Consider the following 12,035-nt stretch of genomic DNA (forward strand, 5'->3'; position numbering starts at 1 on the left):
GACTTGCTGCGGCAAACCTGTGTAGATTACAAACCGTGCGGTCTCGGTTTCACGATGAAACGTGCCGCGCACGCGTGCAGATCTCCGTTCTGCGATAAAAAAAACTGCTCTGGACAATGAAAAAAGAAAGGGAGGTAATCTTCGCGTATCGTTACGCGACACAAAATGATAGCTTTGTTCATTAACGTATACGATTCGGTGCTCGTCATCCTTTAATTCATACTAATTCGAATTAATTCAATTAATAATTCAAATAATTCAAATGTGAAGGAACATTACGATATTTTAAATTTTACGTGATTTTGTAAAAATGCACCTGGGAATGTACTATTATAAACGAATTTATGTGGAAATAGAATATTGAATTCTTGAGGATTAAATATTAATTTTCAATTAATCATTAATGAAGTTGAATTGATTAAGTTGACTTTCGATAAACTCCAACGTTACTCATTTACTAAGAACTCTGAACATCTATTAGTAAATTTGGAACGACGAGGAGAAACATACCACGAGCTCAAGTTCCATTAATCTATTCTTGTATATGCGTGGTCGAGAGTCCCTCGCGTCAGCAACCTTTAAACGTTGAAACGTTTAGACCTGGTACCCGATCCTATGATAGAAGAGAGGTAGCTGAGGAACGTGTATGGGCGTCTTTAGGCGACATCTAATGATTTTACGGACGTTAATTTGTGTGCCCCGACCCTACACCGCCAGCAGGTATATGATTTCTCTTTTTTTCTCTCTGTCCCAGACTTCATTTTTTTTCCGTGGAAAGCAGTTGATGGATGAATTGGTCGGTTGTTTCAGTTCCGACGACAGCATATTGGTTCGTCGTTCGTTTAAAAAGTCTTTAAACTGGAGAAGTTCGTAACAGGACTTTCTGTTTCGTCATCGACCGATATACGGCTGGTTCTATGCTGTTTTTAGCCATTACTTCCGATAACACCGGAATTCGGATAGGAATTAAAAGTGAACAGGAGCAGCTTTATAATATTCCACGTCACGTTTATCTCCGGTGTCATCCACAGAAATTACATTTCAGCTTGCTCTTTAGCGTACACGTCAGATTTTTCAAGCAAACCCGAGCGTACCGATACAAGATATCTCCTTTTTCTGCCCTCTTGTCCCTCTTTTCGCCGAGCTTCGCAGAGCTTTAATAACTGACTATAAAAATCGGTTGAACGCAAACTTTGAGTTAACCATTTCCCCTATTTATAACTGTCAATCGATGGAAAAGATGTAATTCCGCCAGTCAACTGGATTTTATTCGAAACTATCAAATGCCTGCTAACATCTGTATTTTGAATACTTTCTGCTGTGTTTATTTCAATTTAATATTACCTACATAACATGCATCGCGCGCATAGAGAACAAGCTAGAAAAATGAAAATAAAAAAAAAGAGAACTATCGCACGATAATTTCGTTTCACATGCCACCGACTATTTCTTTCTCAAACAACTTCGCCGCGACGCAGCGTGTCGCTTTTGTTGATTCTGCGATCGCATTCACACTCTGCAATACGCACAACTCTCCTGGTATTTCGATTTCGCCGCTTTAGCGTCACTACTTCACGATTTATTTAACTTTAAAAGTAGTTGAACGGCGAAGTGGTGGGTGACCAGATTCGTACAGGACACGAAACAGCGGAAATCGGTGGGAGAAAGTGAAGAGTTTCAAGGTGGAAAGGGGCAGGGAGATAGATAGTTTTGTAAGGCGCTAAAAGGGATGAGAATAGGCGGTTGCGCGAGCGCGTACATCGATGGAAAAGCCGGCAGCCAGGGCCCCTCTCAGGCCTCGTTTGGAGGCGTCAATGTATTGGGGCTACGTTCCAGGTTGATGCCACTAGCGCTGGACGCAATTTGAGAGCAATCGACTGAACGACACGCCGCAAATCAAACCCGTCCGTGGTAGTCGTGTGTTAGCTAGGCTCACCTCCGACCTGGCTCCATTCCCTTCACACCACCCTTCCCTCTCCTCCCCTATCGTTCACCCTCACACTCTTGCTCGCATACCACACGCGTTCTCTTTGTCATCTTCCTCTCTCTCTCTGTCTGTCTGTCTGTCTGTCTGTCTCTCTCTCTCTCTCTCTGTCTCTCTCGCTTTGCTCCTCTTCAACTACCCTCCTCTATATGCCAACCTCATCCCCTCCTGTCATCCTTTTCGTTTCGCGGACCTCGACTGTCCTCTCAATTTGAGTTGACGCTTCTCCGTATGGTCGAGCGATTCGAGTTGCCGCGCGACAGCTGCTCCTGCCGATGCATCACCTCACATCCGGCGCACATTACACCGCTGTTACTGTTAATTGAATCGATCGTTTTCAGATTGGCGGTTGCTCTACTAGCACCGTAAAATCGACGAACTCACGTTGCGCATGCTGCATGCATCAGCGAGAATTCCTGATGGTGCGATGGGCGCGAACCGATCACCGGGACCAATCGTCGCGTCGCGTCGTACACGGAACCGTATAGTGGAGCGATCCGCAAATTCGGTGTATCTATTGGACGTCGCATCGGTTCGAGGAATCGGATAACGGTTCGACCTAACGCGCGTTATCTGCTTTCCTATTTGCGTTAGCTTCTCTACGAAAACAGGTTGTGACGTTCGAGATCGCAGATCAACCTGTCCCGTCACGGTTGATCTCGTTTTTGATAAATTACAATGATTTGTCCATATCGCGAACCCAACGATTCGATGGATCGATGTTTTTCTGCGAATGAAAACTCTCTATGTTCTTTTCCCATCGAAGATAGAGGACACGAATAAAAGTAAATTACATGTATTTGCTTGCCAATTTGGTTAATGGATTTGTGTTGTTCGCGGCAAGCTTTGCGCTTGAAATGTGTTCAGTTGCTAAAGAAGCAATTATGAAGAATTGGACGGTCACGAAACAAACCGGTTGACGAGCGCCCGAAATTCCGCACAGTTTCCGCGGCGTAGTTTCATTATGGGACGAACTTTGACTATTTGTATGACCTTATTAGAGGTCTTGGGCCTTGAGATCGAAGTTTCTCGAGGCCGTGTGTAACGCCTGAAACGATTATGTTTTAGGAGACCGTGTACAATCCTCGCAAATTACTTCGTTGCTCGACCCAGTTTCAGGTCGACGATACCGTTGTTTTCAAATCGCGAATTCACATTTTCAGATATTTTGTTTCGCGTTCCACTCGTCAAGAACAAGCAGAAACGGTATTATCGATCACATAGTTTCATAATAAATATTGCGTTCCCATTTCGTTAAAATAACACGCGCATTCTGCGTATATTTTACGTGTTCGCGAAAATAAAACGACGCATAAAGCGTTTAAATCCAGATTTTGTAAATTATAAAAGTCAAATTTCACTTTAATCCCGAACAATCAAGCCTCGTTACATAATCGGCGTGAAACGATCGATTCGATTTCGTTACAAAACGTATCGGAGAAATACATGTTTCAACCGTTTAATGTTATTCAATTAAAGATTTACCTATCGCGTAATAGAATGTTTGGAAAAATATGAAAATGCAAACGGCGCGATTCGAATTACGATTATCGTGTGAAAAATCGTATGATTTCTCTACCTCGTTCGAACTTCCAAATTACCGTGAACAGATAGGGGGTCGAATTATTTTGAATTCACCCTAACGATTCGGAGATAGTACCGTCGGGATTACGTCCGTTAGATTTTAACGGACGGTAAAAAAAGGCATTGTCGTGAATCAGACACGTAAGAGAGGAGAGAACGACTATCGATTCTGATTACGACGCGGAAAATTACCGGTTCGACATCGTGCGTGTCTACGTTGCTTGAACGGGCATGCGTTACAGCCACTGTTTCGTCGTTAATTAAAACGATCGGTCGCAGATTCGCGGGACGACCGCGGTGCCTGAAATTGCGCGGAACACGTGGTCGAAGCGGTGCGAGCGACCAGTGGCTCGCATCACGCGTGTTTTCCAGACAAACGGGACAGCGAGAGACGCGCGCAAAATCATTCGTGTGTTCCACCGATGCGGTGATCTCTGTGAAACGCTTAATTCTCCGCTTTTCCCAACCGCATGCACAGAAACGAATAGTTCAATGGAGCGGAGCCCACTCGTCTGACACTTGGTAACTGCGTCGTTCGCGTCCCCCGGATTTCCATCGGTCCGTTCAAGCGTCACGCGATTGTTACTATTAATCGATTCGATTGCTTTCGAATTGACAGTTCTCTTGACAGTGTCCTGCTGATTTACCAGCGGATGTTTGCACACCAAGCTCGAACAAAAGAGATTTCGCCGGCCGGCCATCTGTTTTTCCACCCCTTTCCGAATCGGCCAGCCGTTTCTAGCGACGATTCGCCAAAAACCATCGTCGACCATTCACCTGCATACACGCGTACCCATTGAATTTTTAATCGACAATAGAATCAATTCGATTTCCTTTACGCTCGGTTTTGCTCGTGTTTTTTCATCGTCACCATTATGGGCGAAGGTTAGGAATTTTTTTTATTTTCCATACCGGCACTATCTTTGCTGCCGGCTCTGCTTTTGCTGCTTCCTTCACTGTCGTTTTCGTTTTTGCTCGTTCGTGCTCGCGATGCGCAGTTCCGTGCACGGGTGAACGTGTACGTCGTTCGCTTAATCCATGCGGTCACGAATAGACTTTTTCTTTCGTCGGGCGAATTCACTGCCGCGCTCGTCTTGCTTGATTGCCGCGAACGCGGTGCGCAAATGGCGCATCGACGAGCTCTCGTGGCCTCGTTCTACCTCGTTCTGCTTTCCCTCGTTCGATCGTACGCGAGAAACTCTTTCTTTGTCCGCGCGTTTACCATTCATCCATTCCGCGACGTTAATTACGTTATATACCTATCTCCATCTATACGAGTACTCTTTGTGCTGGCAATAAAGTGAAATTGATAGCCAGCTAGATCAATGCCCGAGAGTTCGCAAATCGACGCAAGAATAACACCGGTGATATCGGTTTTGATTCTTGATAAGTCAAGTCGCCTTTATCGCGAATTAAGGTCGACATCAATCATCGTTCGCGAATCGAGTCGACGATTAATCATGCAGTTTAACGTGAGCACGTATTAGGAGTTAGGATCCTATTAGGACCATTGACGAAATAAATCAATCTGGTTGTCTCTCACTCTGGCTACGTGGAGTCCTTTTAACTACACCAGCCAGAAATTTTCCCACCGTAGCTGGCGTTGTTTTCGTCGTCTTTCGTAACGGGAGCGCATCTTCATCGAGGCCAAGTGGCGGAGCGCGGTTCGAGGGAAGTCGAGGGATAAAGAGGCTAATACGATTTTACGTGGGAAACGAGTGAAAATACCGGGACGAAAGTACACACGGGGGGCGCACTTAAGCGCGATAGAGTGGGTCGCATGCGAAATAGGAGGAATCGAGCGGCACCGGTGGCCAACTGTTATATGTGGCTTCGAGTCGTTTACGCTTTAGGACCAAGCGGCTTGGTCCGTGTGTCGGTTACGCGGTTAATGGCGAGCCACTGCTCTTAAAATATTGAAGGAAAATATAACCGAGCCGTCTACGACCGCATAAAACGCCTAAATAGCAGGCTAACGATCGAACGCTGACGTGGAAACACGAGTTACCGGGTCTTCGCTCGATGTCGATGGGACGAGAGGCATCGATACGCGCAACGCTCTTCCGCTACTTTGTTAGGTCGTACAGAAATGGCGATGATTAACGAGCGGCGAGAAAGAAACGCGACTACGTCGTTTTAGCGGCGAGCGCTTTTCCGCGTAAGGACTCGAAGCACTTGTAATTACGGGGTTGCGAGACGTAGCGGAAGCTGAAGAATGGGGTTTGTTACCTCGCACATTGGCAGGTTATAACGATGGAATGTGAGAGATGCTGTACGTAAATATGTGAAAATCTGAATATTTCGTTTTGTATTTAACCTTTTAACCCGGGGAACGTATCTCTTGAATGTAATAATCTCTTTGCCTGAAGACTTCCTGTCTCAGGCAAGACATTTACAAGACATTTGAAAGAATGAAGACATTTACAAGAATTTAAATTAACCAAACCGAAATTGATTTATCTTCATTAATTTTTAATTTTATGATTAAAAAAGTTTCGGATTTTATAGAATTTAATGAAATTGAAGAAGAACGCATGGTTAACGATAGAGCATTTTTCTTTGATTACAGATGTTCTGAGGCGCATCGGTTGTAAAAGATGAAGGCCGTAATCGCTACGTGTCTCCTCCTCTTCGTCAACGGCGTCCTCTCCGTCGAGTGGAAACACAGTGCCGTCCTGGACAATAACTTCTTAGTTCTTTGGACGCCTGGCGAGAGAGATGTGATGTTCGAGATTCAAGTGAAGACTCTCGGCTACGTGGGTCTGGGTTTCACGAGGGATGACGGCAGCGTTGGAGCTGACATGGTCATTGGATGGGTAGACAACAACGGACAGCTCCATCTTCAGGTAAGTGTCCTTAAGAGCGTCACGTTATTTCCTTCGCGATCGTTGTCAGACGGTAGCTCGAGTTTCTTCGTGCGCGAGCTTTCGTTCTTAAACTCTAAATACTCGAAATTATCGACGTTCCAACAGACAACTTTGTGTATAACACGCCAGCAAAATAACGGAGAAACGCAATTATCATTATTTCTTAGGTATGCATAGCGCATCTTGAATTGGAAACGATGGTTTCGCGAGACGATCATTTTCACCGAGTGCGTTCTAACAAAATTACATTCATTCCACGAACGTTGACTTGGAATAATTTCGACTAATTACTCCTATGCTACCGATCCCGGTGCGTCAAGCGTTCCACAGATCACTTGGAATACCAGGACCGTGTGTGCAAGAGAACTCGCATAATGATAGTTCTTCCGAAGATAAGTAATGGGTTTCTCGTTTCGATCGGTGCATTGCATAGTTATCAATCTTACCAACTGAGGCCAGCGGCCTGTCATTACGCGTGCTCGTCATTTTGTACGACACTCTGTCGTTTTATTTTTCCGAGGACCGATTATCTTGCACGATTTTCAGTCACTGGCCCATGATGTATTGTGTTTATCGAAACGGTATTTTTCGAGCTCGTATCCTGTACCGTCCGATGGGACGGATAACTTTTTCAAATCCAAGCAAACGAGACTTAACGGGAATCACGATGGATACGAGCGACGTTTGATAAAATGAATAGAAAGAACCTATGTACGTACATACATACGTATACAGCTAGAGAAAACGGCGGTCGAAAGTTCTTCCTCGATTTCCAAGTAAAACGTAAAAGACGTAGATTCAGTTGACATATCCAGCTACGCTTCGTCGAAACGGTACACGGGTTAGAAAACATCATCCTGCCCCTGAAAGTCTAAAGCTCGATAAACTAACAAGGCAAACATCGCGCGATTGTAGATACGACGAAGAGAATTTTCACCGGTAAACGTTGTGACCCGGTTTAATTTTTCTACAAGAGCCACAAAGAGAACGTGCATAGAATTTTCGGAGGATGGGGTCGGGCGCACAGTTTATTTTCAAGTACTGTTAAATTTAAAACGTCGTTATCCTGCCGCATCTGTTGACGAAAACTCTCTTCGAAAACCGGACTCAAGGGGATTACGCTGTTATCCTCCCTTTCATCAGCATTACGCGGCTGTCACTTTACTCGGTTCTTCATAACATCAGGGCCATAATCTAACGCGGAGGGAGATGGACGCTCGTTCGTTCGTTTCTTTTTTTCTTTCTTTGTACGCTTTTCTCGCGTGGCTTTTCCACGACGCGAACGGGACAGCCAACGTTGCACGAGCAACCACGCGAACGCTTCAACTCTGTCCTCTTCCTGCCTCGTCCTCATTTGTACATTTGTCGTCGAATATTTCTTTTATAACGGCTTTCCGCGCCCACATCGTCCTCGTTCGCGTTTCCATCATCGCTTGCACGCTACTTCGCGCGGAATTTCCCGTCGACGACAAATTCACTCGGATTCGCGCTGCGTCACTGTCAGCCCCTCTCGTAGACAGATGCTTTTCTTTTTATGATTAACCTTTGCGATTAATGACAGCAGTTTCACCTTTCTTGTGCACTCTGCTCACCGATGAAAATTGACTATAATCTCGGCCTCGTGCGAAGGTTTGGAGGAAGAAGATTCGCTAGGATCGAAATAATAGATTCTTAACTGGTCCACGAAAGATTTTATCTTATCTCCGAGGTACGGTGGAACTCGCCGCAACAAGAGCGAGGCGAACTCGGTGTGGAAAATAAATAAGCGGTTAAGCGAGGTTAATTAAATTCACCTTAAAAGCAATAACTACGATAGAAGTTCTGTACGATGTCTGTTCGCTCGACCGTTTGATTACAGTCGACTGACCGTGCCATTCGTTATGATTAATGTATGTTGTTGGACCGCCGATCGTTTAATGTTCATTGCATACACGACACATTGCGGTTTAAATCGGTTGCTTTGTGATCGATACTTATTAACATTCAATTGGTGCGACGAAATTGAAATGAAAAATACCATCGCTTCCTGCTTATTATTAAAGTCTAATCGAACTCTGATCGAACGAGTTGTGATCTAATCGAAACGAAACGAACCAGACAAGCAAAAATTATACCAATCAAAACGGCACAATGCAAAATTCTATCTAAATTATCGCTCTTTGTCGGCAAATCATTTAACTTGGTGAAATGGTGGCTCCTTATTGTCGTGTCACACATCGTTCGACATTAACAACGAAGGAACCGCGTTTCTTCTGAAATGGAAAGCTGCCGTAACGTGCGCATATCTGCGTAAAGGGATGGGGTGGTGGATGCAATATAGGAAAGCAATCTTCTCCGGCGACTACAGAGCGGGATAACCGAGAGTAGTGGTGGGTCGGTGCTTAGGTACATATCTACGTAGGTAGGTAGTCAGGCTGCAGATCGCGTTCGTCTCGCGTGTCCGCAATTTTTCCGGTAGAATCGTTGCCTGCTCGTTCCATAATGCATGCCGTGCCGCTCGCAATGCTCTATGCGATGCAGCCGTCGCCGGACGCTCTCATACACACAGAGCGACGTCATGGGAAGAAAAAAGAGGGGAACAGGGAAGGGACATAGAGCGAGAAGAAAGGATCGAATGGACGACAGAACTCATGTAGAGCGAAAAAGAGGAAGACGGAGGAGAAACTTGACGGCCAATGGGAACGAGAAGATTTTCGTTATGATCGTAATCTTAGAAGCAGAACAACCACGATCATCCAGACCAGCTAGGCGACCAGGCGAACACCGGATTCTTAGCGCTCGATTTCTTTCCCTTATACCCCTTTCGTACAGCTTCTTACCCTCTTCCTGGTTTGCTCCCTCTCTCCTAATCTAACAGTTCAATTCTTTTATTCGCATGGTTTAACTCTTCCCTTCCATCTTGTAGGGTCGTTGGTAACAGCACAAACGAACCGAGCTTCCTTCGCGCTGTATGATAATAAGGTAGAAGGAATCGGAGTTGGTCTAACGTCTTCATGAGCGATCGATCTCGTCGATGTAACGCCGATATCAGTGGTATCGAACCTATTTGTAGAGAGTACATTCGACACTCGTTGCTTTGTTATCGTAGTTGATAAAGGAGAATAGGTACGATAAAAGTAACGCTCGACGAAACGAATCGAAGTTGATTAAAGATGTACGCTTCTTGATACATTTACCGTTTCAGGATCCGGCTTTTGTGTGTTCAACCACTTCGATCCCCGTCTCTCCAGTCGGCTGAATTCAATTTTCCTGGTCTAATTCTTTTATTCGCTTCGTTTAACTTCCCTGTTCCGTTCGGCACGTCGTTTCAAGGCGAATCCGTAGCTCGGTGTCTATTTGAGGTCTTTTCTACCTGAAATACTTTTCGAACGAGCGATCGCGACGAGCTACGACGTTCATTCACGTTGTTCCATGCCCTCGGTTCGTTACTATAAAAAATGATATAACTTTTAGCGTATCTTTCCAACGGCGTTTCGCCATTGAATTAAAATTGCCTGAAATTTAATATCACGTTTCCAACGAGAATAGTACAGCAAAGAGGAAAGCTGACAAACTTTGAAGAAAAGAATCACGAATATACTCCATAGTGACGTCGAGTAGACTAATTAATATTTACAACTCATACATCGCGGTCATAGGTACGCGAACCACAGAAAAGGAACGTTTGGAGAAACGCGAGCGCAGCTGGCAATGGCGGGTTAAATAATGCAGTGCGATAAATCGCCAGCCAATTCAGAGCCTCTTGTCGGTCGCCGCTCGATTCGAAGAAAAGCATCGCGCGGAAGCAGTTTCCTCGCGGCGAAAACTCGGCTAATGCGCGATTATTTCAGCTAGTTGCTGGCGGTGGGTCGTCGTGAAACGAGCCGCCAGCGAAATGGTAATGAGATCTTGCTTGGTGCAGTTAATTTCGGTATCTGCTTCGGCCTTACTTCCTTCTCCTTGTTCCTCTATCTCTCACGTCATTCTCTCTCTCCCCTCTACTATATTTTATTTTCTCTCTTTTACTCTCGTTGCACACACGCCGAGTCGAATGTAATCACGGCGTGGGACCGGATGCAGGCCAGGGGCGGATACTTGGCCGCGGAAAAAACGAGCAACGACCGCGGCATTTCGCGCAGAATGAAATTCCTATTCCGCATTGTCGGCGGTTTGCTACTGCAGTTGGCTAAAGTGGCTGAAAAAGGTCGATGGAATGGGATGAAAATGCTGCCGCAAGGAGAGGAGGCTGTACAGGTTGATGCATATTTCGTCGTCGTTGTCCTTGTCTCGGACGCGTCGTTCGACGCTTGGGAAACGCTTGCTCGAGAAATCCATTAACGAGCGGTTCTGACGATTGCTGGACAAATAGCTTTTCATAATTCGACGCAGAAATTTTTTAATCTACGTCAATGGCGAATGGGGGACGGTTGAGAGGACTCAGAGAGATGGAAGAAAGAGGTGGAAGCAAAGAGGGTGGCGTTTTGGACGCTAACCAACGTTGGAAACGGAGACGAAAGCGAGTGGAGGCCGGTCAGCGCACGGACTCGCGTTCTTACATGCAAAATCTATTCCGATCTAGAAGCATCGGAATTTAGATTGGAGTTTAGCCTAGCCATAGTAGACGTAAGCCAGTGGTATGTATGAAACGGAACGCTGCGCTGTTTTTCCCAGAATATGCGGAATAACTTTCGTTTAAGATCTTTGATAACGGGTCTTTCTATTAGAATATAAACGAGACCCTCGTCGTTCCGATAAATTTTCGTTACGGAAAATAGTTGGGAATAATAAGTCATACATATATATGTAGGTTTTTGTTATACGCATATTGCCTATACGGTTGTGGTTTTATAACATTGATCTACAATTCTAAATAGTTGAAAAGCAATATCTAGGTATTTACGTCGAGTCGCTTGAATTCAAGTATCTTGAGCTGACTTTTCTAACTTGTTAGTTATATTTGATTTGATATATTCTTTTAATTTTCAAACGAAATCGAAGTCCTTTCAGCTATTCCTTGAAGCTTGAAATACATGTTCAACGACGTGAATTACTTACATACAATGTGAACTAGACACAAGTTCTTCTGAAGTGAATTTCACTTATTGCTAGTCCAGCATTCGCCTGATTTGCATGAACATAAGCTCGAGTAACCTGAATTCCTCTAACTCGATTAATTTCAAGAAGCTTCTACTCCCCGATAACCATTAATCACGATTCGATATTCCTAAGCCTCGTTATATTTCAATCTCTAATTTACTCGCAGGCTCCAAATGCCTCTACATCTTACGTAATCAAGGTCTTTGACAAACACGTTGCGAAAGGAATCGCACAGTCGCTTGTAGATTCGCTCTCGATCGTATAACTCAATCGTAGATCGAGCCGCACCTAGAAATTGACAGGAGCTTCGTTAATCGTAGACACGCGATCAACGCGAACGAACAACACTGATAAAATCAAGAGAATTGCGATCCGATGAAAGAGGATGAAGAGCGGTCGGAGTCGCGACCGACTGCAAACGTTGCAATCCACCATGGACAGAGAAAACGTTTTTTCGGTGGCACCGTGGAAGGAGAGGCTTGAAAGAATTTGCGGATATTTGCGAACACGTGTCCACATTGAAT

At 44.9% G+C, this 12,035-nt stretch overlaps 1 protein-coding gene across 1 annotated transcript in view; it reads left to right on the plus strand.

The window, feature by feature from the left end:
- Positions 1-12,035, plus strand: part of LOC126871481 (MOXD1 homolog 2) — a 172,002-nt gene that overhangs the window by 75,031 nt on the left and 84,936 nt on the right. Inside the window, exon 2 of the mRNA XM_050630362.1 lies at positions 6,138-6,414. Within this exon, the coding sequence (XP_050486319.1) occupies positions 6,166-6,414 (249 nt within the window). The 5' untranslated portion in view covers positions 6,138-6,165. The remainder of the gene's footprint in view (positions 1-6,137; positions 6,415-12,035) is intronic.

Source organism: Bombus huntii, chromosome 11 (assembly GCF_024542735.1).
Source record: "Bombus huntii isolate Logan2020A chromosome 11, iyBomHunt1.1, whole genome shotgun sequence".
In the NCBI taxonomy this organism is placed as follows: domain Eukaryota; kingdom Metazoa; phylum Arthropoda; class Insecta; order Hymenoptera; family Apidae; genus Bombus; species Bombus huntii.